Source organism: Sebastes umbrosus, chromosome 15 (genome assembly GCF_015220745.1).
Source record: "Sebastes umbrosus isolate fSebUmb1 chromosome 15, fSebUmb1.pri, whole genome shotgun sequence".
Taxonomy (NCBI): Eukaryota; Metazoa; Chordata; class Actinopteri; order Perciformes; family Sebastidae; genus Sebastes; species Sebastes umbrosus.
This window is the reverse complement of record NC_051283.1, coordinates 6,542,522-6,568,124: the sequence shown is the minus strand read 5'-3', so window position 1 is coordinate 6,568,124 and position 25,603 is coordinate 6,542,522. Positions and strand designations below refer to the sequence as shown.

Below are 25,603 nucleotides of genomic sequence, written 5' to 3'. Positions count from 1 at the left end.
TGCATGCTTTCTATTGTCTTTCCATCATACTTAATGTCCAATCAATAGCTACTGAGAGAAGAAGGAGAAGTGGTGTTGGTGAGGCTTTGCCTGGACAGTCAGCAGTGTGCATCTGAGCTCTGGAGCTGCATTAGAGGGGGGATTTAGAGTACAGTACAAGAGATTGATTATCATTATGAGCTCTGCACTCGCGGCTAGTTTTGCAAGACCGGATCAAAAGGAGCATACGGTGCCGTTGGTAAAACGGGGTCACGGAGTCAAAGACGGACACGTTGTAGCTCCGTTATGATTCAAAAAGCTGATCACTTTCATTGATCTGCAGTATGGATTTCTACTTAAGCTGGGCATACACCGTACCATTTTAGAAATGTTGTTGTGTACGTCCTACTCCTACTGTACGAGTAGATCGTTTGTGATGTAAAGCCAAAGCTCATGATTTATGTGCTCACGCTGTACGGTCCGATCGTCAGATGTAAAATAGAAAGAAAACGCAGCCCGTCGGCTCCTGTGGACCATTCTAGCTGCTGACAGTTGTCAATAAAGTTTGGTTTGAAAGCTCCGAGGCAGGTAAAGGTCGTTTGATAGCAGAGGTCAGTACGGGTCACAATGCTAATGATAACACAGTTGATCAAGACAGCATGTTTCTGCCTTGATCGTCTGTGTCATCCTGTCTGCTGAAACGTCTAAAAAAGAGGCGTCGGCGTAACGTTATATGGACTCGCAGGTATAGGAAGACGTGGACAGTATGGCTTTTGCAGAGAGAACTGGAGGTAAGCTAGATATGTTTTACTATATCTATTATACATTGTCAACTTGATAGCTACGCTCTTATTACTGTAAAAAAAAGTAGAAAAACCACACTGATGTTGGGGAAACAACTCATGGCTCTGCTTCAACTGTGCGAGAGCCTGCAGACGGCCAACCAAAATTTCTGACATGTCAGAAATTCATCCAACCGACCAAACGGCCGCTCGGGAGGAGTTAATCGGTACTCTCACCGGACTGATTTTCCTCTCCGTCCATTTCACGCTACAGAGACACACGGTAAAATAATACTTTAACACGTGCTCTTTGGTGGATGATGTGTTTGCCGAATTACAGGAGATGCTTGGACAGATTCAGAAAAGATGGTGAATCTAATGTTATCGGTGCGTTTGATCAGTAATTACAGTCGTGCTGATGTTTCCTTGTTTTTTTGAAGGGAGTTCTGCTGATAGAGACACCAGTGCAGCTGCTGAGCGGTTCATGACCATCCTTCTGGTTATCCCTACAGTTAATTTATCTACCACTGGCTCTCACTAGCAGTAAAGTTGCCTGCTCCCGCTGGATCCCAATCCTTACGCCATCCTCTAAAGCAGAGCGCTGCAGACACACACGGCCCCGCGGTTGCTCATCGACACAACTCACGGCTCGTATTAAAACACTGTCATTCTTAAAGTATTGGTACTAATAAAACAGGGTATCGCGATACCTTTCTAGTATCGATATACCGTGCAACACTAGTACTCTGCATGCCAAACAACGCCCGACCAAGCTGAATTCCGTCCGACTCTAAAATGAGTCATGCGGCTCAAAATTCGGGCCAGAAACGAGCTAAAATCGTACATTGTATTGCCCAGCTTTTACAGAAAGCACCACGGGCCAGTGAACTCACCGTGGTGTATTTGCCAAGCTGGCAGAGGGAGGGGAAGGTTTCTTGATGGGCCTTACGGATCTTTTCAATGATGGTCTCCAGCTCGGCTGTCATCTCGTAGCTCTCTGCCAGCTCCGGCTTCGGGCTCTCCTTCTTCTTCTTATTCCGGTCATTTCGAACAGCTGAAGGAGAACAAAGGATTAGGATTAGCGTCAACAATGACTTGCAACGTGGACTTGAAATAAAAAAATAAAAGAGCAACTTGAGGAACTTTGTCGCTAGTAAGCATTTTTTCTGGTTACTTTTAAGAAGATGCAGCAAGTTGTCAAGAGAAAGACCTTACATAAGGACAGAAAGTTTCGAGCTGCAGTCGACTCTGTCAGCTCAACCGGTCTCTGTCAGCTTAGTGCCACTGGCAAAGTCTCCGAAAGGGAGAAAACAAAAGTGTCTGTGAAAAGTCAAGTTCTTCACAAATTAATTGTGTGATTTTTGTGGCTCAAGTAATTAATTTAATGAATCAATTAATTACCTCAGAGCTATTTTGGTGCTTTTTTTTTTATGTGGCTCCTCGGGGCTAAGTTGAGGTGTGAAATAATATGGCATTGGGTGTAGGTTTGGTTTTAGAAGTCGGAGGGACAAAACAAAGTCCGGGGTATTTGAGGTATAAAGTTTGTAGCATTTAGGGGGATCTATTGGCAGAATGGAATATAATATAAGGTGTTTTCTTTAGTGTATAATCACCTGAAAATAATCGTTCAAACATTCATGTCAGCCTCCTAATTGTACTTCCAAGTCAGAGATTTGGGGAATTTCTGACTGCTACATTATCTTCTATTTCGCAAAATAACATTTTGTGACTTACATTATCCAGTCATTTTATCCATTGTGGCTGTAAAAGATCTATTAGTGCAGTTTTAACAAATAATAATATCATATTTGAATATTAAGCTTGTCTCTACACAGTCACGTAACACTACAGTATATCTATACCAGCATTAAACCCCCAACCCACCCTCTGCTGGCTCCTCTATTCCCATTCCACCATCTTACTGCAATATGGGATCACGAGTTGGCTCTGGTGCGTGAATATAAAGGGCTTTATTGTAAACTAGGGCAGAGGATGTGTCTGTTGTGTTGTCAGCCAAGGAAGGTCCCTTGGGTGTCTCAGAGCTGACAATGGGCCCAGCTCTCTCTCTCTCTCTCTCTCTCTCTCTCTCTCTCTCTCTCCTTGTTATTCTAAAGGGGAGTGTGCAGCTGATCAGAGATTTCTGATGTTTGGGATGATCATGCTGTGTGTTGAGTAATAAACCTGGTTGGATAGTTTGAGTCTCCTGCTGCGACAGACTTCAAAGATCCGCACCTAATGAAGCAAAAGACTCCGGTGGACTCCGGTCTCTCAGGGCGCACTTTACTCACAAGCACAACAACCTGGGCTTTGTTGTATAGCTCCTGCCTGTTTGCTGCCGTGGGACTCTCTCCTATATTTTTCTACATGTAGTGTGTTATTCAGTGTCACGGTCCAGCGGCCACAATCCATCTTGGTTGATAAATAACAGTTGATCATAGTGAAACTGGAACTTGCGGGTTCTGTTCCCGGAGTAAGAAAATCTCATTAAAAATCCCATTGACATTTGTGATAACTCAGCAGTATGTTGTGCGGTTCACGTCTAGATCATGTCTAGTTAAGGAGAGTAGTGTTTTGAAAAAACGAAGCGTTTTTATTTAATAGCTCTGTTTTTAGCTGCCTTTTACGAACACGATTTCCCATAAGCCTCAGACCTTTGCGGGCTAAACGTCATGGCTCGACGTATGAGGCGAGTCCGTGGACGAGTCGAAGAGCCGTGGTTTGCATTTACATGTATTTATTTATTCTCAGGGACAATTGCACGTTGATCAACATCACTGTAAATGTGCCAGTGTTAGCCAAAAGTCACATTTTCAACTGTTGTCTCTCGGCCTAGATGTTAAAACTGTCTTTTAAAACAACAAAATTAAACACACAACATGTAAAATTAGAACAGGAGAGAGCAAAACATGAACAGCTGAACAGGATAAAAAAAAAGCTTAGAGTAAGACAAGCATCATGCAAAGTAGGACATTTAGAAAGCAGGTAATAAATACAAAACCATGTTAAGCATACAATCAGCACAAACAGTTGAAACATGACAATATAAAATCACATGAAATTACAGAAGACGGGTAAAACCAGAAGGGACGCAATCTGACAAACGGAGACAGAAAGCCAAGCAAACAAGAGCAGGTTGGCTCAGGAGGAGACTGAACAGTGTACAAGAGTTTAGACAGCAGAGAGAAGTTAAAATTACAAATAGATGGTTACACTTCCATAAAGTACTAATTAGTCAGTGTTGTGTTTATATAGCTGGTTTCACTAGTTCAATTGGCCAAAACAATCAATTTATTCAGATTTAAAGGTCCCATATCGTGCTCATTTTCAGGTTTATACTTGTATTTTGTGTTTCTACTAGAACATGTTTACATGCTGTAATGTTCAAAAAACACTATTTTCCTCATACTGTCTGCCTGAATATACCTGTATTTACCCTCTGTCTGAAACGCTTCGTTTTAGTGCATTTCAATGGAATTGCGACGGAATTGCCTTGCTGGGCAACAGTTTGGGTCCATGTTTACTTCCTGTCAGCTGATGTTATTTACAAACACTGCAACAGGAAATAAACTGGGACACATTTAGAATGTTTTTTACGTTTAAAACCGTGTAATGGTCTAAATATTGTATACTTGTGACATCACAAATGGACAGAAATCCTAACAGCTTGTTTCAAACGCGCAATTTCTGAATAAGGGCTGTGTGTATTTCTCCATATATTGAGCGTTTTGATAGTTTAACAGTATTTATATAGCACTTAAACCTGCTTTTTTAATATATAAAAGACTTGAAAATCTCCCTTTTTAGAATATGGGACCTTTAAGTTATTTCTATGATATGATTACAAAATAATTCAGTTTGGCTTGTCGACAGCATCCATCCAGTCATGTCTATACACACTCATGTATCAGTCTACTGACCTGATAAACTGAGACTATTTTTAGTTTAATGCAATCTACATACTCTAATCTGGCAGTATTGATGTGTGATTATTGGTCGGTAGTTGTGGCACTACAGCCTAGAGCTCCTGATGCTAATACTAACATCCAACCGCTACCTTTCCCACCACCACCACCATCATCAAGATTACACGAGGGTGTTGATGGTCAGAGAGGTTATGATATTGACAGATTATAATGCTTATCCCCCATAATCAGGCATTAACCCTAGATGGAGTCGACCTCAAAGGTCTCATCTGCCTTGACAACAACTTTATATCTCCTGATTCAATTGATGCACAGAATTCAATAAAGATAATAATATACTGTACATACAGCTTGGATCCTATCAGAATATGTCAGTACTTTAATATGTATATAGTCTGCCGACCAAATCAGACACAACCAGGGACTCCACATGCTGTACTGTATATATCTGTTTAATTAAGACATATTAAGGCCTTTACACACCGGGGTCGTGCAGAATAAACGACACGAGAATGCTCACCTGCGAATATTTTGCATCAAAACTATTCATACCGGCAACGATGCCAATATGCGACAGTTGCAACACTTTCTCAATAAACAGTTTGAAAAGATTTGCACAGGCAGAGGCCAAAACTGAGATCCTATTGACCCAGAGCAGCATCTGACAGTCTGTCTTAAGTAGATTGTTGTATAACCTAAGCTATACTGTAAGCTATTTTATTAAGTTTCCTTCTAATGAAATGCTCCGAGTGAATTTGAGTTCTCTCTGGTTCCAGTGAGTGGAAAAATTTATGTTGAAAAGATGTTTAAAAAAAAAACAGCTCGTTCACATCACTCCCCAAGTCCCGGTTCAGAGCGAGTCTCCCTGGTGCTACTAGTTGATGAAGCTGTACAGCGTGTGCTCATGCTAAGTGCTTGCACATGCGCGTTACAGCCGTAAGCACACTTTTTTATTTTACATTAATGTATAGAACTGCTCCCATTACGATGTCCTGGGAGCTTCTTGCTGGCAGCACAGAGCCTATATAGTTCCATATTATGACATTTTATATGAAACATTAAATGCATTGAAATTACCACATTTTGCTGACCAGTGCAATACGACTTTAGAGAAATATACTGCACACATTAATCAATATCATCTCTTTCAACCTACAACTAAAAAAGTATCTAAATGATTAAACAAATGTGACAAGTTGATGTTGTAAACACATTTTAGCTGGTTGAAAAGAGGGCGAAAAGAGGTCTTAGACGTTCAGACCGAATGTCACCCTGTTTTTCGGCTGGAAATCAACGTTGAAATCCCTGTTGGTGCTCGCTGGGTTATGTAGTGTACAGAGCTTTTATTGTGAAAGGTAAGAAAGGAAGGAGTGGATCTGTTTTGAGCTGCCACTGTCGAGGTTGAAAGGAGTAATGAAGTTTGCCGTTTTTGTTTGGACCATCCATGTTGTTGTACAATATAGTGTAGCCTATGTATTGACTATGTCTGTTCCGCGCAACGTGACTGGTTGATGCGTTTTTTCGCGGGGTGAAAGCTTAGAAAAACCTCGCTCTGAAAGAAACGTATGTTGCTTTTTTGCCGTGTAATTTTCCTGTTCTGGCTGAGAAATAGTCTTGACAAAAAAAACAGTATATTGATGCGTGCATATTAATCGCATAAAGAAAAAATTGCCCCCGGTGTGTACAGACCTTGACACCCACATCTCACATCTCACGATCCGTCTCCACATTATCGGATCATCTCAAAGCATCCAAATGAAAGAGGAGTCAATATAATTTTCTTTTTCAGGGAATTAGACTGAATGTTTTGGTCGGCCGTGGCCTCGTGCAGATTACCGTCACCGCTGAGAGGCAGCATTATAATGTGCTGACATTAATCACTCCATACATTTTTGACCTACATCTGTGACCTATATGTCAATTTATTATATGGGAGTATCTATATGTATATGCAAGAGACTTTCCACCACATCAACTGAGATTTAATTATGCAGTTAGCAAAGCAAACTTTGACAGCGATAATGTTGCTTCAGATAAACTGCAACAGTGATTTAACTAAACAGATCCTGGGCACAGACTGGAATGTTCCCATCACTTGTTACTGGTATTTCTAGCTTCATACCTGGCAATGATAATCTTCAGAGATGTGACATGAATCCAGTGATGGGAGAATTGATCCTAACCGTGTCTGTCATCATGGTTTATAGTGTCAGTGTGGGGGCAGTGGGAGGGGTTTGACTGACAGAGGATAGAAAGCATTGGGCCTCCTTCAATCTGCTGCTCCTCAGAGAAAAGCTGCAAACACTCAACACAGCAGCAGCAGCAGATAAAGCAGATAGTGGAGTAGGAGCAGTGATTCAGAATGGAGCAATAGAAACCTGCCGCACATCAAATCAGATACAGGATTCAAAACAAGAAATGATCATGGGGAAACGAAGAGAAGCAAATAAATGTTTAAATTGAGGATGAAAGCGATCAAATGAGATGACGATGAAGCAAATATATGCACAAAATACTGTTTTTGTGGAATAGCACATGTGAAAAATATGTCTCTAAGCTGCAACGATTAATTGATTAGTTAACTATTAAATTAATCACCAACTATTTTGATGATCGATTAATCCGTAATCTTTTAAGAAAAAAAAAGAAGTCAAAAGGTCGTACCCCTTTCTATAACTTAAATAATGAACTTAATGTTTATCACATATACACATAAATAATCACATAAATATATAAAACAACAAAATGTGGAGTATAATACAAATTAAAAATTGGTAAATTTTTTACGATTGTTGTAAATTATTAAAAGTTGTTTATTTAAAATGGATCTACAACACGCTCAGAAGAAACTATTAAAATGTTGCGTAGTCAAACATCTTAATGGTCATGCCCTTTAATGATAAGATGCAGTGAACTGGTATTAATATCTTATTATTACTATAAAGTAAGTCTCAATAGCAACACACGGCGTATGACAAAACACCCGCGCCCATTGGTTTTCTTGAAGTGCGTCATCACGGTTTTGACCTAAATATCAATGCACTGGGACACACCACTGGAACAGTGTCGTCACAAAAAACAGCAATTTTATCACGTTGTTCCACAGATTGGCACATTTCTAACTGTTATGGCCACCTCTTCTCTCTGTTTGACACGTCCAATGTGTGCTACGGGCATCAATTGACGCGTGTCAATGTCAAATAGACACTGTGTGTGTGACACATCTGGTTTTGTCTTGTGCACAGTTTACAGTATGTATCTGAGTTTTGACTTCACTGAGGAATCTCCCTGGCAAACTCGAAAAAAGCTTCAGAAAATGCCAAATCCGCACCAAAGGACGGCGTGCAAATAGCACGACATTACAGGGACATTCTCCGTCATGAGGACGCATTTTAGCCTTTTCTTGTGTCATTTGTATTAGGGATGCACCGATACTGGATTGGATATCGGGCCGATACTGACTCAAATAGCTAGATCAGGTATCGGTGACAATGGGACTGATTTATTCAATTCAATTCTACGTTTATCTACTATATACATTATATACTGGAATTTTACTTCCTGTTTAAGTTTTGACCAATTTGTTGCTGCATTAAAAAGGTTTACACCTGAATTGTAATTTCTGTACATTTTTAAGATTTTTTTACCGAGTTGCTGGATTATGATTTATTATTTTAATAATAAATAACAATTCGCTAAATTTATATCTGTGTATTTCTTTGCTACATTTTGTTTAACAAAGTTAAGAAAGTAATGTTTAAGCCGAGCCTGATGTTGTCTTGAATGATCTCAGTCACTTCCACACAGTGAGGCATACAGCTTATTATTTAAGCACTGGTATCGGATCGGTACTCGGTATCGGCCGATACCCAAAGCCCAGGTATCGCTTTCGGTATCGGGACTGAAAAAGTTGGATCGGTGTATCCCTAATGTGTATGCCGCTTTTTACGTGTCATTTGTACGCCACGTAACAAAACTACGGTAACGTCCGCAGGTAGGTTTAGACAACAACACCACTAAGTTAGGTTTAGGAAAAACGTCATGGTTGGGCTTAAAATAAGTACGTAAACTAAGTAAAATACCGACAGAAACAACGCAACATAACTCCGGAAAAGACATCACAAACATCACTAATCTAACTTACAAAACAAAACACTGGTCTCCTGGTTAAAACTTGTGTCATTCACCTCCCTTCCCGCCATAAGTGGTCTTTCTCGCTTTTTATTCTACGTCACTAGCTCTGAGCGTGGCATATTTACATAGATGCGTTGACATCAGACTCAGTACAGACTACATGGCGTACAAATTACACATCAAAAGCAAGAAAGGTGTTTGTATTGCACGCTAAATGCCTTTGCATTATCGTGGCATTCATACGTCTTTTCGTGCGAACGGGCTGCCAAATTCACACCAACTTCCCGCTGTGATTGGCCATGTGTGTCTCTGTGTGTGTGTGTGTGTCTCTGTGTGTGTGTGTGTGTGGAGGTGAGAAAGTATACAGGGTTTGAACTTCTCTCTCTAGCTCTCTTTTTTCATTCTTTACACAAATATTTTCACTTTTCATGAGAGCATGAATGAAGTGATGAATATCTTTCAGGGGAGACATGCGCCGTTATCCCCATATATTTAAATGATATAGCGTCTCCCTACTCTCTATGATGGACGTTTTTTCACTCCGTAATAGTTCTTTTCGAGCATATCCCGACTATCCGACCTAACTAATACATCTATCCGAGGTGAATAATGGAGGATTTTCTTGCTGTCATGGCCAAAATGGCACAGCAAAACGGCATCTTTTTAATCCTGATCGCAATGTTTAGAAAAGAACGTCTAAAAGAGCAACGCCTGATCTCCCAAAACTCTGTACAAAAATCTGCTGTTAGTAACTTGAACAACAGAGGACAGACAGTCATGTTGGTGGGGTGAGGGCAAAACCAGGCGGTCCATGATCCTTTCTCTAGACACATAGAAAAAATACACAAAAACACGTTGCCCCTTGGCCGGGGGGATGGTACCGAATAATGGTATAGAAAAGGGGGATGGGGCACACAATCTGTTCACGTGTGTCCCTGGATGTCATTTGTCATAGTGTGGTGACAAACTGTGTCTGGCGATGGGGGTTGTTGTGGTCCACACAGAGGCAGCCGAGCCACGAGATGTGATTTAGGAAGACAACGACGTAGCAAGTGCGCCCCCCAACCCACCCACCCACACACCCACCCACCAAGGGCAATCAATTACCACTGCACTCCAAGCAAATGACTGCGAGCATGAGCAGATACATCCAAATGATGCATCGGACAAGAGGCCATGAAAATATATGGCTTTTTAATACCCACAAAAAGGGCAGAGGGAACCCATCCGGCGCAGGGACTCTCAACATTATGTAGTGCCTGTGATCACTACTCCTGACTTCCACATGAACAGTAGCTGCACTTTTATCTTTACTGGTCTTTAAGCATCTGTTTGGTTGCTTGAACTCTGTTTTCTGTGTAACTTCTTCGGCCCTGCATTGAAAAAAGGGGCTGCATTGGTGGGGGTCGTGTGTTGTTTCAGGTACCGGTGATAAGATGAAATATGATCCAGGAAGTCCAGTTTGAGTATTGAATCCATGAGTTTGAAGGCTTATCAGCGCACGTTAGACTTTTTTGCAGGACAACCCTGAGTTTCCCCCTCTGTGTTTGCACCCTGTGGGGTCCACTTATGATCAACTGATTGTCTTATTGAAATGTATGACGGGTCTTTTGCATGGCAAACATTAAAGAGTCATCTGTTGATTTTTTTATAAACTATAAACTACAATCATTTTCTACAGAAAACAGTGAAAACACATGTCATCACAATTTCCTAAATGAAGGAATCCTCAAATTAGGGCCTTTTAAAGCTGACGCGATATTAACGCGTTATCGCAAATTTGTTTTAAAGCCACTAATTTCTTTAACGATGAACGCAACTTGCGATTTTTAGGTTGTCAGTTTTAAAGCTAGAGTGAAGATACTAGCATCATCTGAAACTATAGGATTCCATTGGTACCAAACACGTCATACTAGCTTGTCGCCAAGGAGGCAAAATTGTAAAAACTGTAGTGAAACGATGGTATTTGAACTGTGACATGAAAACATATGAGCACAAACCATCTGATTCCAATCCAAAACTAAAAAGGTGTGTGTTAGGTATTTACTAGGACTGGAAAACCCTCCACACAGCAACCGTGTCAGGCTTTGAGGGAGCGCTGTGAATGAGTGTTTCTGAAGTGCTCTCCAGAGTGTTAGACCAAGGGATGAAGGGTCATTGAGTGGAGTTCAGACACTGTTAAATACACTCTCCACAGCGATGCCCTACTGTCATTCTCCCCATCCCTCGGCTTTCCCGGACTCTCATCTCCCCCCTCCTTTAGTCAATGAGCAATGTCTCACCCTCTGTCTTTTGTCGTCCTCTTTATTTCTTTTTTCTTCTCGCCCCCCGGTGCAGCATGGTGCATTTTTTCTCTGCTCTGCTGCTTTATTGGGATGCTGCGTGGCTCAGCGGCGGGCAGCAGGCGTGGACGGCGGCCGCTTTTGAGAGAAGCCGCCGGCCAGCCATCTGCGTGCTGCCAAGCTCTGCACAGTGTCTCTTTGAGCAAACAGATGCAGCGCTAAATAAACACTATCTATCTGGAGCCCACGTGACGCAGTCCGGGCCGCTTGCCACGACACTTAACATGGCAGCTCCCTAACACTAACCAGGTGGGTGTCGAGCAACCATGATAATTCTTCGCTGCCACCAGAGCATTGAGGTTTAAGCTAATGGTCCTGCTGGGACGAGGGGGGGTGGAGGGAAGAGGGGGGATGTCAGATGGGAAACCTGCATTGTGAAAATGTGACCTTGGATCAGGAAGGGAATGAGAGACGCACATACGCAACTTAGATTGTCATGACGGTCGCTGCTGGTTCAGAGGCTTTTCCACACAGAGATAAAATAAACAGAACAATAGTTTTAATAGTTGACCAGCTGATCCTGGAGTTGTGCAGGAGAACTGATTTTATCACCACCTCTCTCTAAATAGCAGTGGATGTTTGCCAGACTGCTGTAGAAGAAAGTCTCTCATTTAGATAGATATTTGATAAAATGCAGGTAAAATGATCACAAGCAGCATCCAAACAACCTACCACAATACCACATCCTGTGTAGACAGGAAGTTAAAAGACAAAACAACGGACTCAGAGTCCAATAGACTGTTCTTTTAAACGAAAGCCCGAGCACGCTTTTGTACATTTTTGCTCATGAAATTAATCAAACTGTAGATATTGAATATTTCCTCCTCACTCTTTATACTCTGTCAGTTCCTCTGACCGTCTAATAATGCAACACAGTCTCACGGCAGTTTGTGAAATAGTCACGAAATCTTATCTATTTGAGTCATGTACATCGACACAAATTTCCTTTTTTTCGTGACTCTCAACACGACTTTCAACATGTTTTTTCTGCGTTTTGCTGCGAACGTCCAGCAACACGTGACGCACGTGTCGATTTCCTCTCCATTGTTTTCATAATAAAACTACTTAGGTTTAGGAATAGATCGACTTAGTTAGGCTTAGGCAACAAAACTACTTAGTTAGGTTTAGGAAAAGATTGCGGTTTGGGTTCAAATAACACCTGAAGTGGCGTAACTTAAGTACGGAAGTTGCGTAACAAAAACTTAGTTAGCTTCAGGAAAAGATTGCGGTTTGGCTTAAAATAACTCAGGAAGTGCCGCAATTAAGTTCGGAAGTTAGGTGACAAATAAATCGATGTATTTTTTGAACCACCGATCTACCCCGACCTCTTACCTATGCGGCATTTGCCGCTCTTTATACTTCCCGGTTCACAACTACGTGGATGACACAAGAATTGATTTTGTGCAGACCCTGATGAAACAAATGGGAACTTCAAATCTATGTACACCAATCAATACATTAAAACTGCTGTGCGACTGGGCTGAATAATGACGCTGATGTATTTACATTGGACTTAGTTGAAAGCCCGGTGCGTCTCATACAGACGCTAAATGGTGCCTCGAGTTGGGAGAGACGAGTTGAAAACATAATTTCAGTCAAACTCTGCATCATTTCATGTCTACACTGAATATTTTAGCCCCATGGAACTGAACAAAACACACACACACACACACACACACACACACTGCAGTCTTCCTCCTCCTCTTCTTGCTCTGCAGATTCACCAGATTAATAATGGATCACATCAGTACTCATGACTTTATGAGACTCATGATCGCTTACCACTGAAAAAATACAAAGACACAACTTGTGTAATGACGCATTCGATCACATACCTGCTGGTGCAGCGTACACGTACACACACACACACACACACACACACACACACACACACACGCACACACACTCGTAGACACAATCACGTACACACACACATAAAACAATGCTCCCTTTGTGTTGCACTCTAAGTAGCAGTTCAGTAATCTCCAGAGGCACATGATAGCACGAGTCCAGTGTCCAAAAGCAGATGTTCCCGTCCATCTTCTGACTCCGTCCTCAGACTGAGCTCTCAGCACCCTACTTTCATTATGAAATAACTACCACTATAAATGTAAGCTTTCAGGTGTCATATAGCCTGTGGTGGCCATATTGGATGCCTCCAACCTGTAGGGACCATAAAAGCTGAGAATGGTTGGCAGTGTTTTCTAAAACATAGAGCCAGAACTGAATGTTCTGTAGTATCTGATCGTGTGTTTAGATGTCTGCTCAACTAATTAATTAACACAGTATATGATTTTTTCCACCAATATTAGGGTGTATATGCAGGTTATTTTAAACACGGAAAAACCTGCTAAAATAGGCGATAGATTTCTGTCCCATTGCCAGTAGACGAGTATGCCTTTTTTTTCTAGTGTGTCACTTTCAATGTGTGCCGTTAGTAAACCGTGAAAATGTGACGGTGGTTACTTCTACTTTATATCTGTTACTTATTCAGTTTCTTGTCAATCTCTCAAACCAGAGTTGGTGATTGTTGTAACAGTGGAAAGACTAACAAAGACGTTTTATTTTGTATCTGTCGAGTTTGAATGAAGTGTGTTTCGATGATCGGGGAGATAAAATGACTGTTGTCTGACTGGAGCCTGGTGGCTTTGAGGAGAGCATAGTACTTGTTTGTTTTGTCCAAAATCCCTGATAATTTAATTTACTTCAACGTGCGTCACATAGCATCGCGTGTCCAACCGGTTGTCATGTTTCCATCACTGGCGATCAGAGCTGGAGCCGATAAACACCCGTTACTACTGCAGAGTCATTTGTCCTGGAAATGAATGCCAATTGTAACATTTCCCACTGAAGACAAAAGCCAGATGTTAGTGGGGTTTTTTTTGTTCAGTGGGAAAGGGGCTTTAATAACAGTAATCGCTAGTAGCTGCAATTATTAAAGCAGCATTAAAGCTTTATTCTATTTATATTACATTTCATAAATTGGGTGATGATTTCATATAGGTCTGTCATTACGAGCAGCTTCTTTCACAGAACTTATGGTCATTCAATCTATCGTTAATATAAAATAATGTTTTAACATAGGCTTGTATTTTTAGCCCTGCTAGCAATGGTTCTTAAATCATTTTAGTGCCGGTGCAACTGGATGGACAGGATGGGGAATGTCAGTCAGTCTCGCCATGACAAATTGTATATTCATGGCCTACAGAGGATTCCTAATGATTTTGGTGACACCCTAATGTTATCTCTGGCACCAAGTCAAGATTAATATTGGAAATTTCTACTTGAACCAACACAGGTATGGTCAGGTATTTCTAGGGCTGACACGGGGAAGGAATTTTCCCTGCGGTGATAATGGTTGGCTCCACAGTGCAATATGTGGTATTATTGACAGTTTTATTTTAAATATTTTTTGTGAATTACTTAATTTATCTTAATTTTAGTGCTATATAAATACACTTTATTGTTAGGCTATTATTCGGTATATTGTTGCTTTTTAAATGTCAAAGATGACAGTTTTAAAATCAATTAAATACGTGTTTATTGTTAAATGCAGGACACAGAAGGGCAATTTTTCAGCTGAAGCTCACGCTTTGGTTGCGTCTGGTTGCTATGATACGGAATATCCGCAGAGTAAAAATGTTTGCCCGAGGGAGAGTACTTGCTCTGGATATATGCAAAATATGCGGCACACCCATTGCAAAGAATTTAAAAAGAAAAAATGTGAACATAGCGGTTGTGGCGGCTGCTTGCACATCCCTTGCGGTGGGCTTGTCAATAGTACGGTATTGCAATGTTCATTGCAACAGCCCTTGGTATTTCACAAAGTAGTGGTCGGATATGAAATTTGCACTGGATATGAATCATGATAAGTAAGTTGACCCTTCCAAAATTACAACTCAAAAAAATTGTAAATACAGTTGCTGTGCATTAGCTCATAAAACTCAACAGGTCTCCCACTGATGGTGTATCTGCCATAGTTAATAGATTTGAGACACAATTGCAGACCCTGTACAGTCCATACAGTGACAGCATCGTCCAGTCAGCAGCATGGACCTTCTGTTGCTGCCGTTCAGACTAGGACACCACCCAATCACCTCCATCCATGAATATAGGAAAGGGGAATAGTTCCCTTTCTCATCAGTGGCTCTGTGGGTGGGGGTGAAGTTGGGGGGGCGGGAAGGGGGTTAGCCTGAGGATATCAAGACATCATCTTTTCCATGATTCCTCTGCTGAGGTGTGAAACAGCATAAGAGAAAGGGATGGTCCCCCCCTGAGGCTAACGGAGCATGAAGTGGACCTGAGCCATAAATGCTGATGCAATCAAATGATGCCAATAACCTGTGAAATGCAAACTGTTCGTATGGATGACAATGGATCAGGGTAGGGGGGGCACGAGGGCAGTGACAGCAGCGAGTCACCGGGTTTCCTAAATACGCCCGTTCTGTTTTCATCATGTCATCACATGACTTCTCAGATCCCACAGGGTGGATGTTCCACAACACTCTGTGAATGATGCAACTCCTCCTCGCTGGCTGAAATACTGGCCCGTATAGGAAACATATACATAATAATGTATGAGTCAGATCATGTGACTCCGATAATTGATCACATCGTACTGATAACAATGCAGCCATTTACCGGATGAGATATTATCTGACAGATACAGTGCTGTCCACTCATATTAATGGGTACCTTTTCACACCTACAGTGTACCATGCCTTAGGCCATGTGGTGTCCTCCTTGCATCTATATTCTAACATATAATATGCAAACTACTCTATACTTATTGGGAGCCCACATTGACCACGTTTACATGCAGAAAATATTCTGTTTTCAGCCCTTATTCCCAAAAAGACAATATTCCTACTAAGCTGTGTACAAGGCTAATGAAAATGAATATTCCAGTTTACATGCAGCTGTGCATACTCCGATTAACGTAACGGTAGTGGAGTTGTTCCACCGTGTGAACACAGCCTCCCTCTTTCATTCCTTAAACCACCTTCTTGAAAAGGTTGGCAATATTTGCGCGTATCCAAAACTAGGGCTGTCAAAGATATTGGCAAAGATATCGAAACTAATTTTCAACCAGCCAGCCCTACTCATAATTAGTATTCCAAATAAAAATTTAATTCAAGTCATTTTCATAAATTAATTCCCCTGAATTTTATTCTAGTTTGGGTGGAAAAGCCTCTGAAGTAGCAGAGAGCAGTGGATAGTAAACCCCTTCTTTCAAACCCATGACAATATTTAATTCAATTCCACATCCGCACACGGTGTAAATGGGGTCTTAAACTCACACTCTTTGGACATTCCCACTCCGAAGCACTTCTGCAGGCGGCAGTACTGACAGCGGTTCCTCGTCACCTTGTTGATAATGCAGTTCTTGTCCCGGTGACACGTGTACACCATGTTCTTCTGGATGCTTCGGCGGAAAAAACCCTGAGGAAACAGACAGAGGAGGGATGAAAAGAAAGACTCTCACGACGTTAACCTAATTTTCCTTCTAATCTTCTGTAGCCGCCTATTTTCTAAAACATCCACGCAGCCCCCATTGAAATTCTCCTGCCACTGGATATCATAATGTCACGACAGTCTGTAGAACAATGTGCTAGATGTTTTTTTGTCTTTTCGTTGCCATTAAGGCTGAGACAAAAGAGAGTCGGTGTGTCCCTGCTGGGAGCTCTGCGGAGCTTCAAATGCTGGATTTAAGCTCAGAAACAGAGCACTTGTGGGAACAGAGAGCGAAGCAACCTCGGGGTATCAAACAGTGAGGCGGCTGGTGCTGGATGGAAGAATAACGGAGGACTTTGGTTCAGCTGTGGGCGGGGAGCGCCACGTCTGAAGGTGACATTGAGCTTCTGTCGAAGACCAAAACACTTTTCTCTCCAAAGATTGTTTCATTGTAAGTCAGTAGAACAGAAGTTAAGTAATAGGTCTTAATTTGGCTCATTCAGTGTCTCAGTGTTAAAAGAGATATAAGTAAATAAGCACATGTAGCTCCGTCTACTCTTGTGACAGTGGAAGAGCTGTGATGAGATGAAGGGATCATTACAGTTTGAGGCGTTGAGCTCAGGGATTCAAGCTCAAGAGACTAAGTTTATCACTCCTAGATCGCTAAGAATGACAAGAAAATGAAAATGATACAGCCACGGTCACATTTTGATCACTGGTTAAAAAACCTGTAACCGAATGTCCTTGAATTTCATAAATGTTCTGTTACGGTTACGATGTGTGAGGCCTAAAAAAACCTTTCAACATGTGTGCAAGGCTGGCCTACAGACCCAACGGGGCTCCACAGGACACAAGATTACGACGGGTTTAATTAAAGGTGCCAAAACCTGAAAGCGTGTAAAAAAACACTTTAATTAAAACAATCGTTGATAGATTTGGATTGATTTCCGATTTCTTTGATGAACTTACTCCGGTTTGATTTCATGCCAACCGGTTGAAACGGCATTTGTCATCATGACACGTTCTGGCAAATTAAAAAAGTAGCCGACGGCATCGGAGCGCTAAATCCAACTTATATTACATTAATAATAAGCAATATGATAACGTGATAAACACAATATTATGTTTGTTTATAAACGGACTGAAACGGAACAAACAGAACTACTAGTGTCTGACAGGCCGTGCGCATCTGTCGAGCCGATGCCGGTGACTGCGACATAACACCGGAAACCACGAAAGTTCATGTGTTTTTTTGGGGTGTCGAAACGAGACGGGCTTCCGTTCAGTTAAATGGGATTTATTTCTGTAAAAAAAAAAGAAGCAAAAAGACGGTGGAGGCGGTGGGTAGGTAATGCAATCGGTGTATGCCCGAAAACCGCGTAACACCGGTGACACCAACTACCACGGCAAGCCCATTGGTACACAGTGTTGGTATTATATTGGACGCAACATGTTGGTAGCTTTTAGTCGTGTCGACCTCAGTGCCTGTATAAAATTTGTCTGACCAAGAGAGGTTGTTGCAAGCTTTTGAATCAATCAACCTTCCATCAAAAATCTGCACAAGGCCAACACAGTATGCACACTGTAGCTGTTATGTGATGCCAGAAAGGACCTTTTGAGCCCTCTTCATCTAAAAACAAATGTGATACGACACTCCACACGCCAGCGCTAATGAAGACGGTGCGGATGCTCCTTGAAAGTCTCTGTACACAGAAACGGAGGCCGAGCTCTGCTGCGTTTGTTGCCGAGCAAAGTGACAGAAAGCAGAGGAGCGTCTATAGGAAGCGCGAGTCGTCGCTGATTTTCTTTCCCCTCTTGATATTAATTTGCCGTTGCTCTGGGGTCTTTTGCAATGATCGTCCATCATCCAGGCCCTTTTGCACATGTTTTCAGGCGTTTGTGCCCGAGGAGCTTCGTTCGGTATAAGGAAAAGGGGGTGGAGGGGTTAAAATTCCATTTACCATAGCTGCCTGTGACGGATGGGACCTTGCCTTTTCATTAGTGAAGCAGGATGCATGATGGGTAACAGATTAGATCACAGGACTGAAACGGCTGACTCTGTAGCCCATCTCGCCTCGGCCTCGAGCATCCGTCAACCCTTCCGGACCGCCCCCCCTCTCCGTAGCACAGATACCAACCAAAAGCAGCCAATCGCGCGTCAGCCCCGATGACACGTGATCGGTCCGAGGTCACCTCCCCTTCAGTTGGTATTATTCATTTTCTTAATAGAGGCCTTTATCCTGGCTGATGTAAGCCGAGTAGACATTACCTGTGGGGTCTGATGGATGACCATGGGAGCGGCCTGCAACGCCATCAGCTGCCATATAAGTGTGTTCAGGTTGGGTGCAGAACCCAAGGCTACCCAGGCACTTATGTCATTCAAAGCTGAGAGCATGCAGGTCACTTAGCCTTGGAAATCTGTGTTTGTGTGTGTGTGTGTGTGTGTGTGTGTGTGTGTGTGTGTGTGTGTGTGTGTGTGATAACGTGCTGAACAGTGTGCTGGGGGTTATACTGGGAGCTGCTGCAGTTTGCGTGTTGTGCACTGCTTCCCCAGACAGATTTGCATTTTGTGAGCTTCAGCTATTTTGGGGAGGGTTTGTTGACAGTTCAACGCCTGAGCTGCAAAGCTTCTCATTTAAACTTTCCTCATCCACATTATTGATATATTACATTTAAGGCCGTCAAAGTTAACGCGATAATTACCTGTAAATGCTAATGAGTTTTAACGCCACTAATTTCTTTAACGTATTAACGCAACTTGCGATTTTTAAAGTTAGAGTGAAGATACTGGCATCATACAAAACCAGAAAACCTATAAGGAATCTAGCTTGTCGGGAAGGAGGCTAAAAAATGCTCCAAACTCTCACAAAATGTTGGCGAGGGGGTCCCTTGACCTCTGACCTCCAGATATGTGAATGAAAATGGGTTCTATGGGTACCCACGAGTCTCCCCTTTACAGACATGCCCACTTTATGATAATCACATGCAGTTTGGGGCAAGTCATAGTCAAGTCAGCACACTGACAGCTGTTGTTGCCTGTTGGGCTGCAGTTTGCCATGTTATGATTTGAGCATATTTTTTATGCTAAATGCAGTACCTGTGAGGGTTTCTGGACAATATCTGTCATTATTTTGTGTTGTTAATTGATTTACAATATTAAATATATACATACATTTGCATAAAGCAGCATATTTTCCCACTCTCATGTTGACAAGAGTATTAAATACTTGACAAATCTCCCTTTAAGGTACATTTTGAACAGATAAAAAATGTGCGATTAATCGCAATTAACTATGAACAATAACGCGATTACTGGAGTGTTTCCTTTTTCAGTTTTTGAAAGGCTAAATCAAGACACTATTCAATAACTTTCACAGCGCTTGAACATGTGGAGAAATCCAAAGACAGACCATGCCATGCTTAGTTACGGTTGCCAAGCTACGATTGGACATTTCCTGTTCAAGGGAGGGGCTTAGCAAGCGGTAAATAGTGAAAAGCTACCACGCCTGGGCTAGCCTCTGTTCCACTAGCGTCTGTAACTCAATGCAATCTCTCATTCAGTATTTCTTTCATCAGTTTTTCTGAGGTTTTACTTTCCATATTCTCAGACAAATCAGCTACTACTGTACAGTACTTGCTGTTAAAAGTTAAATTACTGACGAGTGCACGGAAAAAACTACAGCTTCTGTGAAAATGTACCGATTTGGCAGCGCGGGTACTTTACATCTGGTAACTTGGTTTCGTCCACATCTGTAAAAGTCACTTTGGCTCTCAGTTTAAACTCTCACAGAGTAACAAGGGAGGGGATGTAACAGTCACAAGACAAGCAAGTAAACTATACTTAGTATACTAGGCTGTAATTGTGTGTATAATGTGTGTGTGGAAGAGGCTGTTTGTGTAGCAGTGTGTATCTCCAGCAGCAGTAGTGAACAGATGCCGCGACTCAGAGCACTTCATCTCTACAAGCCTCCAGGGAAACACCAGTGTCTGTCTGAGGTGACACTGAGACTCACACAATCATCACGCAGAATCACACAATCATCACATCTGCTCTTTTGCCTTGATTATTTCTCTCTCCCCTCCCCTCTTATTTTCCGTATTTCCTCTCTTTTACTCCTTCCTCCGTCTCTTCTTTCTTTCTGTCTTCCCTCTTCTCTTTTCATTCGTCTCCTCCGCCGCCACAGGACTCGAGTGTTGACCCGAGACTGTCGACTGCTCTGATATTTGCCAGCGCGTTGTCCTGCGGGTTTACTCATTTGAAGCTTATAAATGTGCAACCAAAGGACACCCTTGAGCTGAGTGTTGTACAAAGGTGTTTACCTAGGTAGAGTGCAGCGGGGGGGGAGGAAGGGGCTGCTGCTGGGCTAAATAAATGATAGGATCAGAGGTTTCAGCTGTGGGGACACGCTGAGAATGAATCACACCTCCAACACAAGGATGCAGAGGAGGGCAGAGCCGCTAAACTCAGTTTACCCTCCTACAGCATCTGTCTGCAGCATACAGCACTATACAACTCCATCAGCTCTTCAAGCTATCTTAATATGTTTGTATTAAAACAGATGAATGGCTTTTATCTTCTTTTGAGGATAATTTGAATCCAACTGGATGCTAAAATTCTCCCTACCAAGGAATCCAAGGATAATATAATCACTCTAGTGTATTTATGCACTAAACAAGAGCTTCCCGTACACCAATAGTCTAAACTAAGCTCTTATAATTAAACTGCATGTAATCCACCATAAATTCTATTCATATGTGGAAGATATATGGTAAAAATGGGTTTTATATAAAACCATAATGACAAAAACGGTAGTCAGTGAAGCTAAAGTTGTTAAAATTAAAGCCACAATATTCTATTCCATGTAAAACATACAAATTACTTAGCGTTTCTTTTATTTTGTCCACCCTATTTATATCAATGAAGGGAGGATAACTATCTGACACACCTCTCTGTATAATGATATTTAGTTCAACAGCACCACAAACAGTTGAATCAACACCTCTCCAAAACAGTTTCTTCTACAAAACTGAACATTTTAACCTTCATAAAGACACAATTTATTTAGGACTGTTGTATTAGACTGACTCAGTCTCAGTTTATAGGTGTAGCCTACTTTATGAATAGGAAACTGAGTATATGTTATCTTATCAGATACGGTTGGAAAAATGCCTTTCCTATATGGACATTCCCAACAAGACCTCCAAATGAAATGACAAAATATATCTTTCCTCAACAAAACATCTGACAGTATACATTTCTCATGAGTATTGTGACTTATTTCTGTTTTAGCTTCTATTGACTAATCAATTTAGTTTATTTTTTAACCAGTATTTTTTCTAGTTGCTTCCTGAGCAACTTGCTGCTGTGAGGTTAAAATCTTGTCTAAACTAAGGCCGTCAACGTTAACATGATAATAACGTCTAAACTAAACATATGAAAACCTGAGGAATCCATCGGTACCAACCATGTCATACTAGCTTATCGCAAAGGAGGTTAAATAACGCTCCAAACGTACGCTAAATCTTGGCGAGGAAAAACTGGCATGGTCATTTTTAAAGGGGTCCCCTTGACCTCTGACCTCAAGATATGTGAATGTAAATGGGTTCTATGGGTACCCACGAGTCTCCCCTTTACAGACATGCCCACTTTATGATAATCACATGCAGTTTGGGGCAAGTCATAGTCAAGTCAGCACACTGACACACTGACAGCTGTTGTTGCCTGTTGGGCTTGAGTTTGCCATGTTATGATTTGAGCATATTCTTTATGCTAAATGCAGTACCTGTGAGGGTTTCTGGACAATATTTGTCATTGTTTTGTGTTGTTAATTGATTTCCAATAATAAATATATACATACATTTGCATAAAGCAGCATATTTGCCCACTCCCATGTTGATAAGAGTATTAAATACTTGACAAATCTCCCTTTAAGGTACATTTTGAACATATAAATGTGTTCAAAACCCAATTATGCGATTAATTGGGTTGAATATTTTAATAGATTGACAGCTCTAATCAAAATATCTTTATTTGCTGTATTCAATCCATTTGATTTGCCAAAAAAACTGTCTGTCTGATTATTTTATAGATATAAATCAAATATAAACCATTATGACCAAAAACTGAAAATAACTATATTTTGCAATATCAAACTGATGTACGCTGATCAATGTTTTCTGGGAGGTTCATTGTGTTTTTGTTTATACTACTCTGTGCTCTTCATACCAGAACTCTCTCCTCTCCGTTGTGTAGATAAGGCCTTGTTGAGATGTAATGTCGGGGCATCAGGGGACATGGGCCCAGCCACCTGGGAGACGAGGCCACTTCCCCCTGGACTGATAAACTGCACCTTAACCGAGATCATTATCCAACATCTTGTTATCTTAATGGGCCAGGGATAGGGTGTCAGAGCGACGGCCCCGCCATCTTAGGCCTTCTCATTTACAGATTAAAAAACGAAAGTGCCGCCCATTAATTATTTAGCTACAATCCAACCCCTTGTCCACCTGGCCTCCTCCTCTTTCTCCCTCCCTCCCTCTCTCTCTATCTCCGTCCCTCTCTCTCTCTCTGTTCCTGCCATCGACTGGCTGTCCGGCTCTTTGGACTCGGCCGCGGCGCTTTGTGTTGCCTGAGCATTCAGTACAGCCGAGGGGAGAGAGGCAGAGCGGCGGATTAGCTTTCGCTCTTAATCGTGTCGACATCTTATCACTGCCGTGGAAAGTGGAGAGGACACTGGAGACCCTGGGGGGTTCCAGAAAAATGAGGAGGAGAGGTAGAGTGGAGAGTAGGAAGAGGAGGGGGGTGGGAGGGGGTGATATTTATCCAGTTTATCCAGTCCAGGCTATTACTTACACCTGCAGTTCACTGGAAAGACACCACGGAGTTCAGGAAGGGGACCGGGCCGGCAGGACGACTGGGCGCGAAAAGTCAAAGACGGAGGACGATGAGTAGAGCAGGTTTCCTAAAATGTTCCCGTGCCATTTTTAGGAAATGAAACCGGAAGAAGTCACTCACTGCTGTCACATGACAACTCCAGTTTTTGTGATTCTAATGTGAAAGATGCACTATAAAGGGTTGAAAAACAAAACGTCTGAAAAACTGCACATTAATTTAACAAAACAAAAAAACATCACCGTAACAAAACAAGAGGATTTTTACAGTGTGCAACAAAACAGGAGTAAATTAATAGAACTCATAACTTATGTACTGGAGGCTTTTTCTCCTGAATATGTGGATGAAGTGTCTTGTGACCCCTTACACCTCTACCTAAGTGGACGCAGTTTTGCCCAATGAAAATGTCCTAACTTGCTCAGTGCACCAGTGAACAGGATATACGACGTGCCGCTTCTTTGGAAAAAAAAACGCTTGCCCTGGCTCTATTTATCCGAAGTTTAATACACTTGCTGCAACTCCGAGCTATTTTCATTGGTCAAAATCTACGTTGACGTCCTTGATGTTTCCGTTTGTCCTTCAGTCAGATAGCTGAAATATTCGGACAGATCTCGATTTCAGCGGAAATACATGTTCGACCAATGAAATCCTTTGTACCAAGTGATGTCATACCTCCAGGTATAGCTTCAGATAGCTTCGAACATCTTATCAATTTGGTTTCTCAACACCCAATAATGTACGAGAAACACAACGACGACTACCTCAACAACCAAGCAAAGGACAATATGTGGCTTGAGATCACCCTTACTAAAGTTATATGTTGGCCACAACAGCTAGCGTTAGCATCAAATTTGAGGTCCGATTAGTTTATGTATTGTGTAGTTAACGTTAGCCCCATAGACATTCCCTGTCTGGATAGGTTTTTGTTGTGTGGAGTTGACACGGGCACTATATAAAATAAGGGATATTTAATTCTAACCAAACCCGGAATGCATAGCTACCGGGAATTCACGTAGGTAAACTTCTCTTAAACAGTGTCAGCTGTGGACAAATGGCAAGTGCAGGATAATAACGATAACAACATGATAACAAAACAATTTAATTTTCCATTACTTTCAAGATTCTCTTGAGTCACTTGCTTTAAAGACGTCATCACTAATGCCATGATTATTTTACTGTTCTTAGCCCCTACTTGTCAACAATTTTGAGATCAGATTTTCAACCAACAGCAACAACAACTCTTCCTCCAGTGAACACTTCAGGAGTATTATGTATGTGCTAAGTGGGTTTTTTTTTGGGTAACACAGAATGGGGAGAGCAGTGTTGTTGTGGTTCACCTGCTGTATCAACTGCAGAAACAGAACAACAGGACAAGAAAGGAACCCGGACTGCACAAAGACCTGCATTGTTACTGTGGCAAACGTGAAACCTCAACAGATAAGGCACAAACAGAGCAGCAGTCAACAGCTACAACACGGAAAACAAGAGGCAGTTCTCTCAGACCCCCACTCCTCTCTTCTGTTCCTCCTCCTCTCCACACCAACCCCCCACCCCCCCCGAAACCCAATCAGTGCTTATCTATCCATCCGAGCACCTGAAGTGCACAGATGGACCAGGAGATACAGTAGAGATTGAAAGGCGAATCAGGGGGAAAGTAGAAGGGAGAGGGCAAAAAAAAAAGAGGAAGAGAACAAGAGGAGGAAGAAAAAAGGAGAGATAGCGAGCGAGAGGCCTGAACAGAGGAGCTGTGTGACTCACCCAACCTGCTCTGAATAGCTGCAGAGACAGAGAACCGGAGACCGAGCGAGAGGCATAAAAAAGACAACGGAGGAGAGAATGAGGAGGTTTCAGATCACCCGGTCCTCCACAGACGCCCCACTGTGGCCCTATTCTTCAGGTTGCCGCTCGCCATTCAGCGCTCGTCTTTCGGCCCCCGGACCTGGCGGGGGCCCCCGGAGCGATCAGAAGCCATCTTTAAGCTCTCTCGCTCTCCGATGGGAGGCCCCTCCGTCCCTGCTCACTTACACATTAACACACACACACACACCACACAGAGTCAGACCTGTTGCTGACCTGTCCCATCCAGCTCAGAGAGAG

General features: G+C 42.1%; 1 protein-coding gene across 3 annotated transcripts in view; it reads right to left on the bottom strand.

Moving 5' to 3' along the window:
• LOC119503554 (retinoic acid receptor beta-like) overlaps positions 1-25,603 on the bottom strand; it is a 199,212-nt gene that overhangs the window by 32,810 nt on the left and 140,799 nt on the right. For all 3 annotated transcript variants that reach the window (XM_037795397.1, XM_037795398.1, XM_037795396.1), the window contains 2 exons: positions 16,461-16,602; positions 1,655-1,815 (listed from right to left, as the gene is read on the bottom strand). In XM_037795397.1, coding sequence (XP_037651325.1) covers positions 1,655-1,815; positions 16,461-16,602 — 303 coding nt within the window. The remainder of the gene's footprint in view (positions 1-1,654; positions 1,816-16,460; positions 16,603-25,603) is intronic.